The sequence below is a fragment of the Papio anubis genome, chromosome 7 (genome assembly GCF_008728515.1).
Source record: "Papio anubis isolate 15944 chromosome 7, Panubis1.0, whole genome shotgun sequence".
Lineage (NCBI taxonomy): Eukaryota > Metazoa > Chordata > Mammalia > Primates > Cercopithecidae > Papio > Papio anubis.
The window spans coordinates 89,658,405-89,683,958 of record NC_044982.1 but is presented as its reverse complement, the minus strand read 5'-3'; the positions used below and the strand labels follow the sequence as shown (position 1 = coordinate 89,683,958).

The window sequence follows — 25,554 nt, the reverse complement described above, 5'->3', positions numbered from 1 at the left end:
CAAGGTGGGTGGATCACCTGAGGTTGGGAGTTTGAGACCAGCCTGACTAACATGGAGAAATTCCATTTCTACTAAAAATACAAAATTAACCAGGCATGGTGGCACATGCCTGTAATCCCAGCTACTCGGAGGCTGAGGCAGGAGAATCGCTTGAACACAGGAGGCGGAGGTTGTGGTGAGCTGAGATCACGCCATTGCATTCCAGCCTGGGCAACAAGAACGAAACTCTGTCTCAAAAAATAAAACACCTAAAAATTTTTCCTGAATATTCACTATTTCCTGTGCGTTCTATTCTTTTTTTCTTAAGAGACACAGTCTTGCTGTGTTGCCTGAGCTGATCTCAATATCCTGGCCTTCTAAAGCACTGAGATTACAGATGTGAGCCACTGCACCTGGCCATTTTTTCCTCTAGATTTAGTTTCCATCTGTCATTTCTCTTCAAGTCATTTCTCTTCAACCTGAAGTACTTCCTTTAGTATTTGTTTTAGTGCAGTTCTACTGGCAATGAACTATCTCAGTTTTTCTTTATGCAAAAATGTTATTTCATTTTCACTTTTGAAGAATATTTTCTCTGGAAATAAAATTCTGAATTGACAAGAGTTTTTTCTTTGAGCACTTTAAGGAAGATCTTCCATTATTTCCTGGCTGTCATTGTTTCTGATGAGAAGTCAGCCGTAATTTGTATCATTGTTACCCTGTATCTTTTTCTATGGCTGCATTAAGATTTCTCTCTTTAATCTTTTCTGTTTATCTTTGGTATTAGCAGTTTGTAGATGATGTGTCTTGATACAGGATTTTTTATATTTACCTTTCTTGGGGTTTTCTTTATTCCCAAATTGGCAAGTTTCCTGTTATTATTTCTTCAAATATTTTTCTGTTCCACATTTCCTCTCTTTCTGGAACTCTGGTTACACACATTAGATAATTTGGTATTCTTCTACAGGTCACTGAACTTTGTTCTTCTTCTTCTTTTTTTTTAATGTAATCTTTTTCTTGCCCTTATCTCAAGATTAGAAGATATCTGTTGATCTGACTTCTACTCACCGTTACTTTTATGCTCTCCAGTGTGCTAGTTTTTATGCTCCTCTGTCTTAATCCATTCAGGCTGCTGTAAACAAATACCATAAATGGGGTAGCTTATAAACAACAGAAATGTATTGCTGAGTTCTGGAGACTGGGAGTTCCAAGATCAAGGTGCCAGCAGATTTGGTATCTGGTGAGGTCCTACTTTTTGATTCATAGATGACACTTTTTCACTATGTTCTCATGTGGTGGAATGGGGCAAGGCAGCTCTCTGTGGCATCTTCTGTAAGGGCACTAATTCCACTCATGAGGGTTTCACCCTTAGGACCTCCCAAAGGCCCCACCTCCTGAGACCATTGCATTGGTGACTTGGTTTTAACATATGAATTTAGAGGTGGGGACATAAACATTCAGATCATAGCACCCTTTTTACCTCCTCACAGCCTTTTCATCTTTGGTGCCCTGTCCTGCATCTTCTAGGTGCTTCACTTGCCCGCCACTCTGATCTGTGCCTCTTCAGTTCTGCAAGACTGGAGCTCTGTTTAGGTTCCATTTCCCTGTGCTGTGGCCCAAAATAAGCCCCATGGCAGAAATTCAGGTCCAACATGGGGCTCATCTCTTGTGTTCCCCAGATTTTAAGGATTGTAGTTCTGGGTTGCCTGTCCATTGCTTGAAAACAATTGCTTCATATTTTTTGAGTAGTTTATTGTGTTTTGGTGGGAGGCAGGTCTGGCATCAGTTACCCTGTCATGTCTGGAAGTGGAAGTCCTATTAGATGTCCTTTGATTTCTCATCTGAGTGCTTCCCTACATTCTTTTATATATATGTTTTTGTAGTTGTTGTTGTTGCTGCTGCTAAGTGTGTACCACTTAAACATTTATGTATTGCTTTTCTCTATGCCTGGCATCAAAACTAGAACATTATTTGTCATAGAACATATTTAAACTAATTTTCTTCCAGTGACATTTTGTAATTTGATCATATAAAATTACGTAATCTATTATGAAGAGAATTTTACTGTGTACCTAGAAATAAAGGATTGTTGGAGAAAGGCTTCCATCAGTGCAGGGCCCCTTTCTGATTAAACCTCGCTAAATGTCACAAAGTCCAATGGATGTTTGAGGAGACAGAAAGAACAGCCAATCTTTGATAGTCAAGAGAAACCTGACGTCTTTGTGATTTGCTATAACCACTCTGAATTACCACAAGAGAAGGTTATAGTAACAAAGAAACAACGAAAAGTAACCAGCAGTCAGAAAAGATGTTGCTTACATCTGGCATATAAATCAGCCTATTTTTAAAAAATACTTTTATCCTTGAAAAGTTGTTTTGCATACCAAAAAAGGCAGGATTTTCAGCCCAAGTTAAAAGCATGACTCTGTTGTGTTTTAATGGCTGAAAGTATGCACAGACAGAAATGTGTACCACATATAACCAGCATGTGTTGTTCCGAAAACCCAGGTTTCAAGTGTAGTCAAATTTATTACCATTTTTTTCTTAAAATTTACTTTTTCACCCATTGAACCTCTGTAAGTTTATTGGAATGAAATTTAGTATCCTTTCTTAGGTCTGTCTCATTGCCACCTGAATTGTCGTGAAACCTCCGTGTTTATTCATCTCATGTGGAGGCGAAGAGGAGTACAATCTCATGTTGTACTGCCTATGCAGTACAGAGGTGCTGATTTTTCAGAGGTGCTGATCCCACCTTGTAGTTACAAGCCTTGGCACAGGTGCTCCATATTTGAATTCCCTGTGTTACAGTTTCTAGGAATGGTAAGTGGCCCAGGAACACTGGGTCAGCCCCGGTTTCCTCATCGCTTCCATTGTGCCTACATACTATGTGATCAGTTCAAAAGGAGAACAAAGCAGCTCTCATTTTGAATCCGCAAAACACAAAGTGTGTTATTCTGTCTCCTGTCCCCAGATATTCAAGGCTCTTCACCCCATATTACCCTCCTTAGGCGAATACCATGGTAATTTTGGGTGATTTACTCTTCTGGGAGACTCAGCTTTTCACTGATTACACATCAGTCTGGTAAAATAACTAGCTAGCACTTCTCTCACTAAAAAAGAATCTAAAAAATTAATCTCTGGCAGAGCATCCTTCTGGTGTCACCAGGCTATATATGTGTGGTCAGCAATATACATAAATAGATTTTCTCTATTTTGTGGGGTTATCTACATGACTGGAAGGGGACTTGCTATTTCATCTGCTTAACAAAATAGTTTTACTGCTCAAAGTATACCACGCTATGTGCTAGAGAAAGTGGGCGCTAAGAAGGAAAACAAAATCTGGACCCATACTTCAAGGGCACTTATAATATTTTATTGTCTAATATTTAAACTGCATGCAGTACTTGCAAAGAAGGAATTAGACAGAGAGGAGAGAGAAAGAAGTATTGAGTGTGTTATTGTAGCTAGTGATTATCTTGGTACACAGTGCTGAGACTTGAAATACCCATTTTGACAACTAATGGGTGGAGGGGCAAAAATCTAACAATCTACCTCAGCTTGCTAGATGACCACTGAATAAATTATCTACCAGATACAGAAATAATTAGCTGGGTGTGGTGATGGGTGCTGTAATCCCAGCTGTTCTGGAGGCTGAGGGCAGGAGAATCACTTGAACCCGGGAGGCAGAGGTTGCAGTGAGCCAAGATTGCACCATTGCACTCCAACCTGGGCAACAAGAGCAAAACTCTGTCTCAAAAAAATAAAATTAAATTAAAAAATTATCTACCAGAGCCCTAAACTCATATTAAGAACTTGTTCTTTCAGTAACTTTATTTTTTATTTTATTTATTTATTTTTTTTAGGGGCAGGATCTCACTCTGTCACCCAGGCTAGAGTGCAGTAGAGTAATCATAGCTCACTACAGCCTTGACCTTGTGGGCTCAAGTCATCCTCCTGCCTCAGCCTCCTGAGTAGCTGGGACTACGGGCATGCACCACCATGCCTGGCTAATTTTCTTTAATTTTTTTTTTTTTTTAAATATATGTGGGGTCTTGCTATGTCACCCAGGCTGGTCTCAGACTCCTGGCCTCAAGTGATCCTCATGCTTTGGCCTCCCTAAATGCTGGGTTAAAGGTGTGAGCCATCATGCCTGGCCCTCAATGATTTTTATGAACCTGAAGTTACCTTATTATTAATTATAACTTTGTAATGGATATAGTACTTTATTAGTAAAGTAACTTTATAGTATAATTAAACATACATATATTAAAAACTTTATAATAACATAGAGATTTTAAATTTAGATTTTTACATAAAATTATGGTATAATAAAACAGATTTCTCAGAAAAATATTTTTACTGTAGATAAACTATCAGCTATTGTAAAATCTTCTTACAAATGGAGCTAAGGCTCTTCAATTTTATTTACAAACTTTTGCAAGCTTTGAAAATTTGGTAAAACCTTAGGATAAAAATGACTTAAAAATATTCTAAAAGAAAAAAAGTTTTGTTTTCTGGACAATGTATCCTTCTCAGTGTCAAATAAATATAGAAAATACTCCTTTTTAGGAGCGGTGTAAAGGGAAATGTTAGAAAACTTGCCAGATGTCTAAAATACAAAAGTTCATTGCTACAATACTTAAAAAAAAAAAAAAGGCAAAAGAAGAAAAGTTGGTTGCTCAGACTTGGAAAGCCTCTACCATCAATCATGCTTAACGCCTAAGGCACGATGAACTCCTTTCCAGGGCCCATTCCTTTGTGAAAAGATTTAAAAGCAACTAACACTATAACCCAAGTGATCCAAATTCACTTCACATGCAGTACTTCTTATAGAATTAATTTATGACAGCATGGTATATTATAGGCTTGGTGCTGCATGGCAACAGTGATGACAGCACTGAGGTCAGTTAAGGAGGGCTTAAGGAGAAGGCAGATGTGAAGTGTGGGAACTAAGCTGGTGTGAAAGTGGTATGCAGGAGCAAATGATTTGGTTTTGGGTATTTTCCACTATTTATCTCTGAAATGTATCAATCTCATAATCCATTATACACACTGGTTCCAGGATTCTCTCTCTCAAATACAGATTTGACCAACTGTTTCCCCAGTTTAAAACCCTTCATTTAAATAAATTGCTGAAAATGTTGTGGTTGCATGATAGAAGCCTATACTGAGTTCATAACCATTTGTTTATGATCAATACCAGGAATTGGGGACATTTTTAAAAACCTGATAAATATAGAAGTGTTTTTAATCTTTTCAAGTGAATTTTCTTGAGAATATGTGTTTTCTTAGACAACAACCTATTAATGAGACTTCAGAGATCTAATTGTGAGATGGAGTCTCCCTGTGTCACGCAGGCTGGAGTGCAGTGGTGCAATCTTGGTTCGCTGCAACCTTCACTTCCCGGGTTGAAGCGATTCTCCTGCCTAAGCCTCCCAAGTAGCTGGGATTACAGGCATGTGCCACGATGCCCAGCTAATTTTTGTATTTTTAGTAGAGATGGGGTTTCACCATGTTAGCCTGGCTGATCTCAAACTCCTGACCTCAGGCAATCCACCTGCCTCTGCCTCCCAAAGTGCTGGGATTACAGGTGTGAACCACTGCACCTGGCTTTGTTCTTTTTGTATCTAAATCAGCCTGCAATATTTTAGAGGTGGCATGGAGTAATTTCTACGATACCTTTTGCTTTCTTGGCAAAATGTGGTTTAATTGTTTGTTTTTACTAAAGAACTTTCAAGTATTAAAATATTATATGAATAGTGATTTGATGTATTGCATTTGTTAACCAAACTCTGGCAAAAGTATGTTTTAGATAAATACATTAGCAAAGATAGCATTTTCATGTATAATTATTTTACAGTTTCAGCTGATTTTTCTACCTTGATTTCAATATATTGAAATGATTCAGTTGCTTTTTCTACCTTGATTTCAATATATTGAAGTGATTCAGTTGATTTTTCTACCTTGATTTCAATATATTTTGTTACATGACCAGAAAATTATGATTTTATGTAAATTGTGAAGAAAAATTAATATAGCTAATATATCTACATGTATTATATAGATGGATATAATATAGGTTTCATATACAGGTTCACATAATATAGCTACCAAAATAAGTGTTTCTTAAAAATTAATGTATTTAATATGCAAAACGTTTTATTTTTCATTTATTTGAACATGCCGTTGCTTTACTTCATCTGTAAATTACGTTTTAACTTGTTAAAGGTTTCAATTTAAATCGGATTTCTGTTATGCAAGTAATTTTAGAGTTAACGCTTGTTTTAATGAGTGAAAAGCTTTATGATTTGCCAAGGGTCGATGTAATGAGAAGTAATTTTTACAACGTTGTTTGATATTGTTTGTTATGAACCCCCCCCTCAATGTGCATAATAATTCTTTGTTTAATCCTTTTTATTAATGCTTTTATTAAAAATTGCCATTTTAAACAGATACTTTGTTTTTGAGAAGTTTTGGTTTTCACTGTGTATTTTTTGTAGGTAGTAGGAAAACATGAAGTCAAAACTGGCTGTAGAAGTGAGGAAGGGCTCAAAAAATGAATATCTTTATATGCTTATAGCACATATCACTAGTCGTTTATATGTCTGATCTGCTTCTTAGCTGGATCTGCTGACATCTCTGCTCCTGACATAATCTGAAAGAGAATTAAAGCCTGGCAGAGCTCTTTTGATGACTTTTTTAAATTTGAGAAGTTTGGCATTCTTCATTTTAGTGTGAATTTACAATACTAGTATTACTGACTTAGTTTTTCTTTTTTTTTTTTTTGAATAACCACAGGTTTTGTGGAAGTCATATTATTTTCATATATATTTAGGTCCCAGCATGAATCCATTTTTCTTAAATGAGATAGTTTTTACTGTAATTTCATAGTCATTATAAGATGTTGAAATAATTAAAATGTTGAGAACAAAATGCTGAAAGATATATATGGATGTTTATAGTAACATAAAGTCTTAGAATTTTTCTGTATCTATTTTTACCTAGTTTTAAAATATAAATGCATATTTTTATAAATGAAAGTCTCATATATAAAATTAAAATTTCAATTATTAAACTATTCAATTGAGTAATCAAAGAATTATTTTTATAATTTTTTGTTTACAGGCTATGAAAATAGTGTTTAATCTAAAGCAGAACAAATGTACATTGGAAAATATTTTTAAAAGTATGCACAATTGGCTGGGCACCATGGCTCATGCCTGTAATCCCAGCACTTTGGGAGGCCAAGGTGGGCGGATCACTTGAGGTCAGGAGTTTGAGAACAGCCTGGCCAACATGCTGAACCCTGTTTCTACTAAAAATACAAAAATTAGCCAGATGTGTTTGTGTGTATCTGTAATGCCAGCCCCTCAGGAAGCTGAGGCATGAGAATCGCTTGAACCCAAGAGGCGGAGGCTGCAGTGAGCCAAGATTGTGCCACAGCACTCCAGTCTGGGTGACAGAGTGAGACTCTGTCTAAGAAAATGAAATAAAATAAAAGGTGTGCACAATTACACATATTGTTGTATATGTCCTGAACCAAAATTATGATTTCTGTGGTGCTATTCTTCTATTACCTGATATCTCTAGGAAACTGATTACTACGTGTTCAAGAATGTGAGATAATTTTTCTGTACAGCTCTGTGTACATAACCAGTGAAGGAAGAATCACCGTTACTGTTTTATATACACAGGGTGTTGTCTTGCAGTATTTTTATCCATCAGAGGAGCTGTTCTCGTTCACAGATAAATTTCCGTAACTCGTTCTCTTTAAGTGAGAAGATCCAATAGCATAGTTGAATATGTATTTTACAAAGACCAAATCCCTAAATTATTTAGCAATCTAAGAGTCAAATATTTGTATTGTTTTTAAGTGCATGTTATATTAAATATAGACTATAGAATACTATTAATTTTTAAGTAAAAGGGAAGTGAATGTTTTAACCTTTTTCTTTTGAGACTCTTAATAAAATCAGCTTCATAAATCAAAGGTAATAATAATTGTATCTATTCTGTACTTCTTAATTTTTTTCTAAAATGCCAACCACCATATCTATTTTATTTGAATATTCTTGGTTTGCTTATGATATCCTGTGAAATTGCATTTGAACTTTATAGGTAAAACTATTTAAGTTTCCCACAACGGAATTCCATGGAGCTTTAAGTACTATAAACTTTCAATAAAGCAAAAGCCTATAAAATTATTGTTACTTGATCCCTCTATGTCTCCATTTTCTTATCCAATGTGGTAGGTAAATTTTAACATGATGGATTCTGATGTTCATTCCACCACTAAAACTCAACATTTTAAAATTTATACTAGCTCTAGCAGGTTTGATTTTATGGAGGACCTAAAATGATGCCTTTGAAAATTTGCTTCTGCTGCTAAAAGAGATGACATAATAAGGTGTGAGAGTTTACATATTACCAGTGTTTGTTTCCTATCCGCAGTTTAAATTTCTGACTACTTCTAAATCAGAAACATATGTAAAATTATGATATATAATGGTATGACAAGAAAGAGAACCTATATTTCCTTATCCCCAGGGCATGATCTATACTGATTTACAATGTGTGTTCTGTACATCACTTTTTTTTTCCTACATACCACTCATAAATGCCATCTAAGTAATGTCTTGTTAAACTTTATGACAGTGTCAATCATTTTATTCTTGGTATGAGTTAATAATTTTTTAAGCTATTGATATTCTTTGTGTGTGTGTGTGTGTGTTTTTGTTTTTGTTTTTGTTTTGAGATGGAAAACAAGTTTTGCTCTCGTTACCCAGGCTGGAGTGCAATGGCGCAATCTTGGCTCACTGCAACCTCTGCCTCCCAGGTTCAAACAATTCTCCTGCCTCAGCCTCCCAAGTAGCTGAGATTACAGGCATGTGCCACCAAGCTATTGATTTTTTAACAGCTTTTTTGAAGTATAAATTTATATGCCATAAAATTCATCATTTTACATGTACAGTTAATTAACTTTATTCAATGTCCACAGTTTAGGAACCCTCAATACAATCTAGTTTTAGAATTCTTCCTTCATTGCAGAAAGTTCCCTAGTGCCTGTTTATTGCTAGCCTCTGTTCTCACCCACAACCACTGATCTTGCTTTTTGTCTCTATAGTTTTGACTTTCCAGAAATTTCATGCAAATGTATATAACCTTATGTTTTAGTAGTTTAAATGTATATAACCTCATCTTTTATTGCTTTGTAATGTTTTATTGTATGGATGTGCCATATTTGGTTTATTCATCAGTTGTTTAATTGGGCTGTCTCCAGTTTGGGCTGTTAGGAATAATGTTGCTATGAACATTTGTGTACAGGCTTTTTGTGGGCATATGTTTTCTTTTCTTTTGGATAAATACCTAGGAGTAGAATTGCTGGATGTATTTTTAACTTTGAAAGAAACTGCCAAACTGTTTTCCAAAGTGGCTGTACCATTTTGCATTCCCACTAGCAGTGTATGAGGGTTCCAGTTCCTCATCCTTGCCAACATTTGGTATCTTCAGTCTTTTTTATTGTAGCTCTTCTAGTTGCTGTATGGTGGTATCTCATTGTGTTTTAAATTTGCATTTCACTAATAACTAAAGATTAAGCACCTTTTCATGTGTCTATTTGCCATCTCTTTGGCAAATATTAACTATTTCTATCTTTTGGCCATTTTTAAATGGAGTTGTTTATTTTCTTATTATTGTGTTGTAAGAGTTCTTTATGTATACTGGTGTTAATGGATAATTTTCATAAAAAAGCTAACATCGTGACTCCCATACAGATATAAAAAATTTAAAATGTGGTAAAGCTTTTATTTAACTCATTAATGAGTAAATTGATGAGGTGTTATAACCAGTTCAAGGAGAATCCCTAGGACAAACACATTTATAGATCAAGAATATAAAAATGGACCAGGCACAGTGGCTCACGCCTGTAATCCTAGCACTTTGGGAGGCTGAGGCAGGAGGATCACTTGAGGTCAGGAGTTTGAGATCAGCCTGGCCAACATGGTGAAACCCTGTCTCTACTAAAAATACAAAAATTAGCTGGGCATGGTGGTGCATGCCTGTAATCCCAGCTACTCAGGAGGCTGAGGCAGGAGAATCGCTTGAACCCAGGAGGTGGAGGTTGCAGTGAGCTGAGATTGTGCTATCCCACTCCAGGGTGAGGGAAAAAAACCAAACTCCATCTCAAAAAAAAAAAAAAAAAGAATGAATATTCAAATGAGGCAAAGCTGGTTTTCTCAACAAGGACAGAGCATTGTCCCCCCAGTGGATATAATTTATGTGTATGTTTATAAACAAGAATTATTTACATTGTTATCAGTTATCTGTAGTTTATGGAATTATAAAATTACTGTCAGAGACTCAGTGTCAGATAACCTGTATGGATATGCTAGAGACCAAGGGTTAGAAAACTCTGACTCGTGGGCCAAGTCTGGCACTTCATCTGATTTACTAAATAAAGTTTTTTTGGAACACATTCGTTTACATATTCTCTATGGCTGCTTTTATGCTGCAGTGGCAGAGTTGAGTAGTTGTGACAATGACCATATGGTTTGCAAAACCTAAAATATTTACATAAATAGCCCTTTACAGCAAGTTTGTAAACTTTTGTCAACCCCTGCGATTATCTGGATACAAGTCATTTATCAGATATATGATTTGCAAATATTTTTTCTCAGTCTGTGGTTTGTGTATTTTTTTAAATTGGCGTGTCTTTTGAAGAGCAAAACTTATTTTTCTTTGTTCCGGCACTCCATTCATTTATATATATATTCCTTTTTTTTTTTTTTCGAGACAGGGTCTTACTCTGTCACCCAGACTAGAGTGCAGTGGCGTGATCTTGGCTCACTGCAACCTCTGCCTCCTGGGTTATAGCGATTCTCGTGCCTCAGCCTCCTGAGTAGCTGGGATTACAGGTGCGCACCAACATGCCTGGCTCTTTTTTTTTTAGTAGAGACTGGGTTTCCCCATGTTGGCCAGGCTGGTCTTGAACTCCTGACCTCAAGTGATCCACCCGCCTCAGCCTCCCAAAGTGCTGGGATTACAGGTGTGAGCCACTATGCCCAGCCTTATATATATTTGTTTATGTGTGTTGGGTAGCAATATTAACAAGGATGACGATCTGAAAGACTATTTATTAAAGTGATTTATGGGGATCACGACCCTATTCAGTGTTAATTTCTAATCATTTGGTCTATTTCTTGCTTGTATTTTTATTTATGTAAGAATACTTATGGCTTTAATCTTGCTTCTCTAATTTTGTTGGGCCTCCACAACAATGTGCTTCTTATCAACAATATAGGGAGAGACTTGAGACTATGTGACCCACCCCAATCCTGTGGAACTGCTCACGTGCGTCTTTGATGGCCAGATCTTAGTGGTAGGAGTTGAGCCAAACAAGTGAAAGGCTCTTGGTTTTGGCACACATCAGATCAGCTAGGTGCATTTTGCTATCCTCTAGAGATCATGTAAATACATATATATAAAAGGAGACTAGAAGAAGGCATGCCGACAGCCAGGATGATTATTGGAAGAGTTCATCTCTCAGGCTTTTTTATAAATATGAATGAATTTTCTGTCTTGCTAAATGGTAGTAAATATTTTGAACATCTTTTTATATAGTCATGGTTGACGAGTCTTTCAGGGCTTTTACAGCACCGAAACTTGGTTTAATTTTTCTGTAATTTCTGAACTCTGATATTTAAATACATAAATTATCTATATAAAGATGTAGATTTTCTAGCACATATTCATTTAATTTTTTATTCTTTTATAAAGTAAAATAAATGCTACTTTGAAATTAATTAAGAAAATGTTTATAATGTTTGGATTTAACAAGATGTTTATAAGAAAAAAGTGTTTCTGAAATCGCTGAAATAAAATTATCCTAACACCTTCAGGATTCAAGCTTTAGCTTTCCATAAAATATCAGGGTTTGTTTATTTAAACAATGTTAATGAATACTATCTTTTTTTTTAAAAGCTCTGTGATATGCTAATTAGGGGTCAGTAAAATTTGCAAAGAGGAATATTATATATTTCTCCTTCTATATTTTTCTGTCATTTATAAATTAATTTGAAAATAAAAACAGTGACTTTGTTTTCTTGAAATCCTTCTTCGTGTTTCTCCACTCAAATCTTGAATGTTCAAACTGAGCTCTACATAAAGTATGTTAGTATATCTTTGTAAGAATTGTGATGCATAACTTCACATTTCTCCTTCATCACTTAGAAAAAGAGGGCAGTATTTTAGTATCAGTCATTGAGAAATTAAGCCTTAAGTGGTAGTAGTTCATTTATTTTTAACAACATGATTAAGGCTATTCAGAAGAATACTTTTGTTAAACATTTGGGTTTTTCCCTTTTGTCTTCATTTAATTATTTCTTAGTATTGTACATTATTAGGCTACATTACCTTGGTATCTCTAATTAAAAATTAAATATCTTATAATGATGTAGCTTTTAGGGAGACTTGCAGGCTAATGATGCCGAGGCATTTCTCTTCGCTGTTGGCCCAGACATTGCCCACTCGGTTTCCTAATTTAGTAACAGAAATAAAACTATGCACGACTGGGCAGGTTTGGTATGCCGGCGCCCTGCCAGGAAGCGTTGGTTTCTTAAGCAAATGGACCGATGGGGCTTTGAGGAAAACACAGATTATGTTACATGAGCTTTGCACTTTGCAAATCCCTAACTATTTAAAGGAACTCGGCTAACCCTCTGATACCTAAATAAAGTCAGTTTTGTTTAAACACACATACACACAAAATGATATATTGTTTCCTTTTCCAAAATTAAAAATTATGCTTCATATTTGTGTTTTTAATTTCACATTTTTTTGGTCAATGTTTAAAAGCTCTTGCTTGGTTAAATAATGTATGAAAATTATTGTTAATTTTGTTAAATTATTTTATGTATTTGTAATACCCTTCCATATAGCATAATATAAAGGAGTTGACAATGTACATATGCATTGTGCTTCTGTGTGAGGAAATGAAAGAAAGTTCTGGCAGGTTTTAAAAGAAGCCTAGTTTTATTCCTTGGCTCTGGCACCAGCTTGGCTGAGTGACCTTGGTGCCTATTGTCTGTCCTGCACTGTGAGTGTCATGAGTGTTCTGCGTCACGCTAACACTTTAGGTTGGTCTGCAGCCGTTTCTTTGCTGAGTGTTTGAGCACAGGCTGGTTTCCTATCCACTGACACGTTTCCTTCTTGCTGGTGCATCTTGTCTGGCACATCTTTGGTCCTTTTAAGGTCCATTGCCTCTGAATTTGGAGAAAAGCCTTGAAGCCCTGAGGATTAGCCTGCTGCTTTTCTCCTTCAAGCCATTATGTGTTTCTTCAGCCTCTGCCATTCATTGTCAGAATGGGGCCAGCTGTTCACTCTGGTGATCTTTGTTAAATTGCCATTAGACTGTATGTAAACCCTGGAGGCAGGTAATTCTGAAGCATGTTTTCATTGAGAGAGTTTATCTCATCTTTTACTAGACTTTTGACAGATAGAAATGAACAATGCTAATACTTGGGACACTGTGGGTTGGGTATGGAGAACGATACAGTGTGCAGGGTCCACATCATGCTTAAGGCAGCATTGGTTACAGTGTGGAACAAAGTGGATTTAATATAAATTTAAGTTGTCAAATCCCATGGACTTTAGGACGAGTAAGATTTCTCATCCTATAAATGCCATCCAAAAGTGTAAACATCAAAAATTCTTAACTGAAGTGGTCAGAACATTACTAATCTATGAAAATAATTCTTAGAAAGATCTATTCCTCTCCTTTTGAATATCTGAATAAGGCAGATAGATGCCCAGTCCTAGCATCAGAGACCAAAGATTCTAATCCTGTTCATTCATTTTTTAAAATGTAAAAGTTGTTACATATAGAAAAGTGATCAGACCAAAAGTATGTACTCAATAAATTTACCCTCTTCCTCATCTCATTTTTTTGCTTTCCCAGTTTATTTCTATCCTCTTAGAGTCCACACTCCATGAAGACTGGCTCATAGTTCCTCTGTCATTAGCCTTACCTTTGTTTTCCTGACTTCCAATACTCATCTCAGTTTTAAAGGGAAACTATAAAGATCCTGCAATTGAAAATCTTGTTAAGGTACAATATTCTATACTTGTTAACAGTAAAGACTTACTTATGTGTGACCTTGGTCACTGTGGATCCCATTCTGGATGCGAGAGGGAGTCACTGGTAGATTTTGAGCAGAGAAGTGATATGATCTCATTTATGTTTAAAATAATGACTCAGATAACTGTAAAGAAGGGCCAGTAATGAAAAACTTAAAGGAAGCACCAGCAACAAAAACTGAGAGATGGGTTAGAAATCTGCCAAAATAACCCCAGCAAGAAATGATAATGGCTTGCACTAGAATGGCAGCAGAACTGTTGATGAGAAGCAGTTGGATTTTGGCTTATTTAGTGCTTTATAATTTTCACAGTGTCTCACTCGTTTTCTTTTACCAACAGGGCAGGTTTTGTCCCTGGTTATAAATAAGAACTCTCGAGGCTCTGAGAGATTATGAACCTTACACAACATGACTTAGTAAGGTAGAATCGAGACTTAATGCTAGGTCTCGTGATTCTCAGTAGTGTTTTTTCCAAGTTATTAACATAAATACTTAATCTTAAAAAAAAAAGTCTGTTTCAAATATTTTATATAATTGAAGAAAGTAAAATCATGTACTAGTGACAGAGCATGGTGGCTTACACCTATAATCCCAGCGCTTTGGGAGGCTGAGGTAGGAGGATAGCTTAAGCTAGGAGTTCAAGACCAGCCTGAGCAACATAGTAAGACCCTGTCTCTACAAAAGATAAAAATAAAAAACTTAGTTAGGTGTGGTGGCACGTGCTTATAGTCCTAGCTGCTTGGGAAGCTGAGGTGGGAGGATTGCTTGAGTCTAGAATATTTGAGGTTGCAGTGACCTATGAATGCTCCACTGCACTTCCACCTGGGCAATAGAGTGGGACCCTGTCTCCAAAAAAAATAAATTAATTAATTAAAAATCATGTACTAGCTTATAATACTATATTATTTATCTCTACATAACAAATTACCACAAACTTAGTGGCATAAAACAACACACATTTATTATCTCAATTTCTATGGATCAGCAGTCTAAGCACAGCTTAGCTAGATCTGCTTAGGGTCTCAGAAAGCTGCAGTCAAGGTTGGGTTGACCAGGGCTGCAGTCTTATCTGAGGCTCAACTGCAGACTAATAAAGGAATTCTTGATTGTTTTTGCTATCTAAGATAAATAATTCTACTAAGGAACAGTGCCCTTGTCTTTTTTTCTATAGTATCACTCCCTTCTCACCTCAGCTTTGGATATGTAAACTTAGCAGTTGGAGTATAAATGCTTGTTTATTCCATTCTATAAGAATCTTGGAATGCAGACTCTATGTTTGTGGGTGTTATCCTCATTTTGCTGCCATGAGTAAATATCCTAATTAGGCTTGTTAGTGGTTATTTTCCATTTAGTTTCCTAATTCTGCTTTTGCTGTTAGTCCACTGTCAGGGTGATCTTTTGCAGGTTCTTTGGCTGATGAATTAAGAAAATTTGTGGAACCAAGCCCTGGGTTCAAAAAACAGAGTGACCCTCAACTGTGATCTGACTCTCTCCACTCCTGAAGCCTTTCTGAATTCTGCCTCAGCTTAGCTGATTGTTATAAACTAGTCTTTATTTGTGTGTATGGCATATAACTGAGGGAAGATGTCTTTTTTTTTTTTTCCCTTGAGATGGAGTCTCACTCTGTCGCCAAGGCTGGAATGCAGTGGCGCGATCTTGGCTCACTGCAACCTCTGCCTCCTGGGTTCGAGCGATTCTCCTGCCTCAGTCTCCTGAGTATCTGGGATTTCAGGCACGTGCCACCAGACCTGGCTAATTTTTGTATTTTTAGTAGAGATGGGGTTTCACCATGTTGGTCAGGCTGGTCTCGAACTCCTGATTTCGTGATCTGCCTGCCTCGGCCTCCCAACGTGCTGGGATTACAGGTGTGAGCCACCACACCCAGCTGGGAAGATGTCTTTTAAAAGCTTTTGGGCACTCTCTTCCACAGTTTCTTCTCTTAGGACTTCTGCTTATAGAATTGGAAGACTAGATAACTCAGACCAACCCTCCCTTGAGGACAGTGCGGAGTGGGGAGTCTGGGAGAATCTGTTTTGAAGGCGTTGGTGAGCTAATAAGGTGGTGAAGAATTCCAGGCCAAAGAGATTAAAACCTTTAAACACCATTTCCCACTAAAATGAGCCAGGTTGCTGGGTTTGAGGCACAACTTGTGGAAGATGCACCCTCGGAACATCTTGTGCCAGAAAACAGAGAATCAGTCAGAGACTACTGAGGGTCATGTGAAAATCGTACAGAAGTCAAAAGTGGACTGTTCAAGCATAAAAAGCAATGACTGAAATGTATTGAAACATATCAGATATAGAAACATCTATGAGTTTGTAATGGTGCTCTTAAAAACTTGTTGGTAAACTCTGGAGGTTGTTGTAGTACCAACTTGTTCTTCAAAATTTAAAGGGAAAGAACCAAACATTTTTCTGCCTTTTCTAAAACAACTATTTTTCAGGGTAACTGAATAGTTGAAGAGGGAAGAGTTTGTCTACATGGAATAATTACAGTTAATACATATAGAAGGAATGATGGAATTTTAAAAACCAACATTTATAATTTCTAATGAAATATCTTGGCAAAATCATTAATAGCTTCCTGAACCATTAGGTAAAAAGTTGATAGGAAGCTTTGTATTGAATGGATCAGGCTGATAACACTAGAATCTACTAGTTAATCTTAACTTCACTAAAAATGGGACAAGCAGACATTATGTACTACTACCCTGTATGATGAAATTGGAAGTGTATAGCCCTCTCCTTATAATGTAATCATGCCAAAGCAAAGTGAACAAGGGATAAGTGAGTATTTTTGATGACACAATGAAGGCACAATAATCCAAATTGAGGATGTTGAAAATTCTATAAGACAAAAATCTGTGTAAGTAAATGAAAGACCTGAAAATGAAGACGGGAGAGGGAGAACTGTTATAAATTAAGAGATTTAAGAGTCATATCCTTCCATTTCTTCAAGTCATACATGGTGACCATGCCAACACCATACTCTTCTGTAAGGTGTTTCACACAACACGGCTGTCCAGTTTCTCCAACAGTTTGACTTTCTGTGCTCTAGATAAACACAAATGCTTCCTATTTTTCTTATCACTGTTACCCACAGAGGTATTTGCAGGGCTTTTTGACATTTTCAGCAATATATTTACACCACAAAGCAGAGAATAAACAAAAAACCACAGTGAGTAATGCACGTAGGTCTTGGCCCTGTGTGGGTCATGGTGGGGAACCTGCTGTTGGTGTCCTTAGCCTGCACACATGCCCTTTCACTACCCTTTGTTGGTTTGCTTGTGTGGGGGTATCTGGGCGTGCACGAAAAGATATATTTCAGCTAAAGGGGACTGGGAGGGTCTTTTCTGTCTTGGGGACATGGAATAAACTGTGTGTTATGTACTTGCATTTTGACTGCAACCTGTCACGTGAGGATAGGTGTGTAATTTTCCACTTGTGGCATCATGTTAGCACTCAGAAATCTTTGGATTTTAGAGCATTTCAGATTTCAGGTTAAGTACTTCTTTCATTGCTTTACATATGTTGTGTGTTTGTTCTCATTCATTTCAAATATATTTTCTAATTTTCTTCTTTACCCATGAGTTGTTTACAAGTGTATTGTTCAATTTCCAAGTGTTTGGATGTTTCTCAAGTTTCTTCCTGTTGTTGATTTTCAATTTAATTCTGTTGTGGTCAGACTATATTCTTGTATGTTTTCAGTTTTAAAAAAGAAATTTAGTAAGACTTGTTTTATATCCTAACATGGGTTGGCAAACTATGACACACAGACCCAATCTGGTCAGTGGTCTTTTTGTGGTTGTTGTTATTTGCCTGCAAGTTCAGAATGATTTAAAAATTTTAAAGAGTACTTTAAGAAGCCAAGAATATGCAACAGAATCTGTACGTGGCCTACAAAGCCTAAAGTATTTACCATCTGGCCCTTTACTGAAAAAATTTGCCACCCCTGCTCTAGAATATGATCTATCAGATATGGTAAATATATGTGAAATATAAAGGGCTGAATATGTATATTTCTTAATTTCTTTTAAAAAACCCTAAAGATTATTTAAAGCAATAGTCATAACAATGAGAAAAGTGGAAACATCTATATTGGAGCAAAGTTGCTGTGTTTTACCAGAATTAAGCCAGTATTAACCTGAAATATATTGTGATTAATGATATATATTGTGATTCCTAGAATAATCACTAAAAAAACCCTCAAGAAGTATAGCTAAAAAACTAATAAAGGAAATTAAAACAATACACAAATATTTCTACAGTCATGCACTGCTTAATGATGGGAATACATGCTAAGAAATGTGTTGTTAGGTGATTTTGTTGTTGTGTGAACATCACAGAGTACTCTTACACAAACCTAGATATTATAGCTTGCTACACACTAAGCCATATGGTATAACTTATTGCTCCTAGGCTACAGACCTGTGCAGCATGGTGCTATACTGAATACTATAGGCAATTATAACACAATGTGACTTTATTGTTAAAAACTGAGACACTAACACACACATTAGCCTAGGCCTACACAGTGTCAAGATAATCAATATCACTGTCTTCCACCTCTAATCTTGTCCCACCAGAAGGTCTTCAGGGACAATAGCATGTATGGAGCTGTCATCACCTATGATAACAATGCCTTTTCCTGGACTGTCTCCTGAAAGACCTGCCTAACGCTCATTTACAGTTAATTTTTTTTATAAGTAGAAGGAGTACACTCTAAAATAAAAAGTATAGTATAATTAATAAACCAGTAAGAGTTGTTTATTATCAATTATTATGTACAGTATTTGTATGTGCTGTCCTTTATACAACTGGCAGCATAGTAGGTTTGTGTTTACACCAGATTCATCACAAACACGTAATGAGTTGTGCTACAATGTTACAATGGCTACAACTCTCACTAGGTGATAGGAATTTTTTAGTTACATTATAATTGTATGGGACCACTGTCTCATCTGCGGTCTGTTGTTGACCAAAATGTAGTTATGTGGTTCATGACTGTATGAGATAAAAAATAGTAATGGAAAAACAGACACAAAAAGACATGAGACATAATTTTAAAAATAGCTGAATAACAAATGTAAATATAACATCAGTAATTACATTAAATGTGAATGGTCTAAACACTACAATCAAAAGGAAGAGATTTTCCAACTTGATCAAAAAGCAAGATCCAAACTGTATTTTGTCAGAAGAGGTACAATTTAGGAACAAAGACACAAACAGGGCCAAAATAAAAAGAAGGAAAAAGATATACCATGCAAACAGGAAATAGTAGCTGTAGTAGCTATTTTAATAACAGACACAATACACTTTTAAGACAAGAAATATTGGAACTAAACAAAGACAGTTTATAATGATAAAAGGATCAGTATATCGAGAAGATATAACAATTATAAATGTAGATGCACTTACCATAAGAGGCCCAGAATACATGAAGCAGAAAATGACAGAATTGAAAGGGGAAATAAACAACTCAATTATGTTGAAGATTTTAGTAGTCCTCTCTTGGCATCTGAGAACAAGTAAAGATATAGAAAACTTGAACAATTTCATTGACCAACTTGAACTAAGGTAACTCTCCACTCAACAGGGGCAGAACGCGTTATTCTTTAGCAGCACACATTGAACATTCTTCTGCAGCACACACACAACATTCTTCAGGATACATCATATGCTAGGCCATAAAGCAAGTCTTAATAAATTCAAAAGAACTTGACTCCTTCCTGTTATTTTGAATTACCGTCTGATAATCATTTTCTTTCAGCCCTTTTAATCTTTCTTATAGGGCAGGTTTGCTAGCAACTAATTTTCTCATTTCTTATTTGTCTGAGAATGCCTTTATTTTGAATTTATGGCTGAAGGATAGTTTTCCTGTATGTAGAATTCTTGGTTGACATTTTTTTTTCTTTTCCTTACAGAGTTTGCCACTTTTAGGTGACAAAGCTGTGGGATTTTTGTCCCCTGCCCCAAATTGAGGGTGCTCTCTCTGGTAGCCAAGCTTTTGGTTTCCTTAGTCCTGTTTTGATAAACTACTATTCTTGTAGTCTGGGCTGGAGGTAGGATGTGATAGGAGCCATCCCAACCAAAAAAAGGCTTCAGACTTCCACTGTTCTTGAATGAAGGTTTTGTAGAACAAACACTACTGAATTTATTGTCTGCCTTTGGTTGATTTCTAGAGTTCTGAAATAGTTGTTTTTCAGAGTGTTGTCCAGTGTTATGCTGGTTTTTGGTGGAGAAACTGAGTTTTTCACATGCCCTAGGCTGCTGTTCTTCCAAAATATTCTCAAGCAATTTATTTAATTAACTATTTAAAAATATTGGACAGGTGTGGTGGCTCATCCTTGTAATCCTAGCACTCTGAGAGGCTGAGGCAGGTGGATCACTTGAATCTAGGAGTTTGAGATCAGCCTGGGGAACATGATGAAACCCCGTCTCTATAAAAAATTAGCAAGGAATGGTGACACATGCCTGTAGCCTCAGCTAATTGGGAGGCTAAGGTGAGAGGATCACTTAAGCCTGGGAGGTTGAGGCTATAGTGAGCTGTGATCACACCACTGTACTCCAGCCTGGGTGACAGAGTGAGACCTTGTCTCTAAGTAAATAAACAAATAAATGAATCAATAAATAATTTTTTAAAAGATATAAGGAGCTCACAGAGCTGTGGAATCCATATTTTTGTCATGAATTTGTAACAATATTTTATCATCTCTGATTCTGTAGCACTTCTAAAGTTACTGGGTAGGTTCCTGTGTTCACAGTTATTGACAAAAACATTGGGAATGTGTTTCTATGTTCTTTCATTTACTGAGATGGTATTTGTCTAGGTATGTAAACTGCTTTAAAGTATATAAAAGCCTTCTTACCCCCTTCACCTAACCTGGTTTTAAGTTCCTCTATAAGATGTTTGAACATCAATCTTTAGTGGAGAAAGTAGCCTTTAACTTGTCATTTTAGCTAATTATTCTTAGTGCAAGTATACATTTAGAAATCTTTCTGATATTAGCTTTTTTTTGAAGTGTGGCTCATGCAGGACAATGAAATTTACTTCATTCTTGCAGATTCACATAGCTAAAGACAAATGTAAATCTTTGGTTATAGCTTTCTCAGAAAGCAATAAGATGTATATACAACTTTAAATCTTGGATTTTATTTGTATAGGGTGTTATTTGACATCAATTTTTATTCTCTTTACTCCAAAGAATAAAATAGTAAAAGCTAGAAAATGTTTTTTGTAGATTTTCAGCTCTTCAGAGGATGAAAAATTTTTTTTATCATCAAACAAGTAATCATGCAGTTCTTGTAAAAATTCCCAGAGGAGCACAGTATAATTTCAGTGTTGATTATTTATTTAAAATATTAAACATAATTTAGTTTTGAGGACAACAGCAGATCAACAGACAGTAATATCTAGGTAACAGGAAAGTAAATTCATTTTATTATTTTAGATGTTGTGTTTAGATACTGTCATTGTTTAGGTACTGTTTCTGTATTAATTGTTTCTGTGATAGAAAGTTTCTTGGTGTTTTGAATCATTAACCAAACGAACTTTCTTATTCTCTTATTATAGGCTTAAAATGAACTTCCAGTGGAAAGTCACTACTACTATCCTAAAATTTTTATGGTGGGAAATAGAATTCTAGGATCTCATGCCAGTAGTGCTATTGACAGTCCATATGCTTGTTTGTTGATTAAACTCAATTTTGAAAAAATTATAGACTCTTATGCTGTTATAAGTCCATATATTTTGAACCAATCATATTTTTTCTTTTTAATTTTTTCCAGTTATTACCTGGTTTTGTACAAATTAGCTAATGCTACTTTGTGGGTAATGATAGAGGCCATATAGAAAGGTTTGAAGTTGATTGCTACTCTGTGGCCCCAATTTTGTTAAGCACCAACTATGATAATAGTCATGATTATGATAAGGTATCAGAAATACCATCTTCAGGCCAGGCATCTGGCTTACACCTGGAGGCTGAGGCAGGAAGATAGTTTGAGGCCAGGAGTTCCAGGATATAGTGAGTTGTGCATTCCAGCTAGGGCAACAGAGTCAGAACCTGTCTCCAAAAAAAGAAAAAGAAACATTATCTTCACCTACTAGAAGCCTGTTTCCCACTCACGAAATTCTTATTTTAAATTATGAATTCATAACAAAAAGCATCACACATTTTAAAAAGTTGAGTAAAGCATCAAATCAACAATTTTTGTGTGCTATTAATGGAATCTGCTCATGTTTTCTAGAAATTTTAACTTAAATAAAACATTTAGATATTAATGCTATATTGGCTCAACCAGTAAGCCTTTTATAAAGTTTGTTGTATCTATGTTGACAGTATTTCTGAATGTAAGGTTATATAAAAATCAATTCATCCATACTTTTGGTTACTCATTAAATATAATTTGTTATATATACTAATATCTCTTAATGAAAGTGAATACAAAGGAAATAATAATTATTTGAACAGTAGTTGTATCCATATTTTTGTAGACTCATTTCAAAACAGAGTGGTCTTTTTTTCCTTTTAATTTTATTTTCTTGTGAAGAATTTCTTGTGAAGAATTTGTCTGGTAGAAACCACTTGCCTCTGATAAGGAACTAGAGAAATAGGAATTAGGGAATAAGGAAAGTCATTTTTTTGGTGGAAAGATTTGAAGGAGGTTATGAATACAGTTCATTCCATATTTTATGAGAAACTTTTAAGTTCTATTACTGTATTGGGAACATTTGCTCTAAGGGGCTGAAGGCCTGTTTTTGCCTATAGGGAAGAAAGTAGAAAATTAATGGATGATAGGAGATAATTATTATACAAAGAGAAATTTGAGGTAGGATTTAAATAGAAAACTCTTAAAAAAAAAACTCTTTGAACATCCTTCCAGAGAACTACAAGAATAAAACAGTATCTATTGAAAGGACCATGGTGGATACAAGCTTGGACACCAGGGAAGGTTTTTGTTTGTTTGTTTTTTAAAGATTGGGTCTTGCCCTGTTGCCCCGGCTGGAGGAGTACAGTGGTGTGATCATAGCTCACTGCAGCCTCAAAATTTTGGGCTCCATCAATCCTTCTCCTTGGCCTCCAAAAGTGCTGGGATACAGGTGTGAGCCACCTACTGGGCCTTTTTTTTTTTTTTAATAGCACAGCCTAAAGTTATAATAATCAGAGCCTCATAAATGTTGCATGTACACAAGTACGCCAAGGACCACGAGTATTAGACTAGGATTTAGCATCCCCTTTTCATTTAGTTTCTCTTGAGCAGAGTCCAAGATAATTCCTTTTTATTTTTCCTGTAAAAAAGGAAAAATATTAGAACTACTATTGAAAATGTCTATGCCTTTCTGATGGAGTACCTATGTGCCTTAAAAGGTTGATGACCGACCTTTTCCAAACTTTCTTTACATGTTCTGTGAAAAAGTGTGCAGTGGCCAAATGTATGGGAACCTCCTGGTGAATCACAATTAAGTGGGTTTCCTGACTCAATAATGCTCTGTGATAGGTTAATGTGTAGTACAGTAAACAGTATAGTATATTGTTTTTCCTAAACTTACTAGACCATGAGAACATTGCTCTGAACTGGTGTTCCTGTGAACACAGTTGGATTAACCACTACTTGAGATGTGTGTTGTTCCATAAGGTCAGTAGTAAAAATTATTACAGACATTTGGTTTTTCTTAAAGTTAATTTAAAAATTAAATGTCAGCTTTCTTTTGTTCTTTTTTTTAAGTTGCTTTCTGGGGTGTTGTTTTGAAATAATTCCTACATTTTGCTAACCTGCCAGTTCAAATAATAGGAGAGTCGAACATAAAATTAATTTGGAAAATGTTAGTATTCTTGGAAATTTTATTTGCAATTAAAGCATTTCTGAAAAAAATATGACTTATAAAACACACATCATCTCTGCAACATTGAAGTGTTTGCTGTTCTCTATAAACATACAGGTTTTATTGTTCTTTTCCACTGTGGTGTTACTTGCTATTATTGAGGAGCATTTAAAAGCTTTGTTAATGCAGTTGCACAACAAAAGATTTATAGAACACAATAAAAGATTTTGAATTCTGGTGTGTACTGACTGCCTTGCAGCAAAGCAGTCGTCCTCTTTGTAGTATTTTTGCAAAGATTGGGAATAAATAGACATCTGAAGAAATATGTTCTTATATGTTCTCATTAGAAGCATCATACAATTTTCTATACTTGTAACTGACAGAAACTGTATGAAATTTGAGATTTAAAAGAATTTTATAATGACAGAATTTGTGAGACCCTCAGAAATATAGATTTACATAAAAGCATTATATATACACATTTATGAAATTTTTGTGTTCTGTTGCAGTGAACCAGAATATCATTAGGAAACCCAAATTTTTAGAATTTTAGTCACAGATTTCAGTGTGATAATTCTTAGCTAAAGTAAATACAACTAATAAATAAAAATGTAGCAGGTGCTTAGAATTGTTGTATTTCTTGTTCTAAGGAATCCCAAAGTGTGTGAGGAGGCACCATTAAATAATTCATTTTTATTGTAGAAGTAGTTCATCGCAATAGAAGTAAAAGTTTAAACAGCATAGGAAATTTTGAAATGGAAAGATAACATCTTTCTGTGCCACATTTCATTTCTACGCTTGATATTAATAATTTTTGAGTCTTTTTTTTCACTCTGTAGGTGGTTATCTGAGAACTCTAAACAAGAGCAGGCAGTAAATTTAGAGACTTTGCTTTTGTATTAAGATTAATAACCAATACGTGCATATTCAGAAATCTCTAACTCAGTGTTTTTCATGTAAATTGTGATGTGAGTTTCTTATTGTTTCTTACAAAGGCTATATATTAAGGTTTAGAAATCAGAATTATATATTGAATTTAACATGTAATTCTTTTAATTAATAGAGAGGTGTTTTTTTAAACTAGATAATTTATGTGTTGTGCATGTGTTTTTCCAGTGGTTTCCAAGTGTTCTATCAGGGGAGGTCGTCAGCCGCTTTCTATTTTTCATGGTAATTATTTTATGGGAATTTCAAAGAAATAAACTGGAATTAATCAATTTGGTAATCTGAAATATATATACACTAAAATGTTTTCCTTTAAAATTTCTTCCTGTTTTGAATTTAGAAAGTGAGATGAAAGCAGTCATCATTATTGTATCGTTCTTTCCAGCAAGTAAAATAGAGATTACTTTTACTTATTCTGTGCAAAGTAGTAAAGTTAAAAAATGAATTTTTATTCTGGACTGTGATGCTGTGATATTTCTTGAGGCAATGATTATAATAGTTTTATACCAACAATAGACACCTAGTGGCCTCATTCAGGTCAAAGCCTAAAAACCCCATTGTGCTAACTCAGTAAAGAGAAAAAAGCCTACCTAGAAGAAGTCTGTAAAATTGACCATCGCTAAAATAAAACATAAAATGAAAATCTGCGTATGTGATCTCCATGAATCTTGAAGAA

At 35.5% G+C, this 25,554-nt stretch overlaps 1 protein-coding gene across 7 annotated transcripts in view; it reads left to right on the top strand.

Moving 5' to 3' along the window:
* LRRC28 (leucine rich repeat containing 28) overlaps positions 1-25,554 on the top strand; it is a 125,172-nt gene that overhangs the window by 40,894 nt on the left and 58,724 nt on the right. For 4 of the 7 annotated variants that reach the window (XR_001904641.3, XM_017960949.2, XM_031668306.1 and 1 more), the window contains one exon: positions 2,591-2,796. The exons of the other annotated variants lie outside the window; for them this stretch is intronic. Coding sequence is in view for 3 of the 4 variants with exons in the window: in XM_017960949.2 (XP_017816438.1) it covers positions 2,591-2,796 (206 nt within the window). In the remaining variant the exon portion in view is untranslated. The remainder of the gene's footprint in view (positions 1-2,590; positions 2,797-25,554) is intronic. 7 annotated transcript variants of the gene reach the window in all.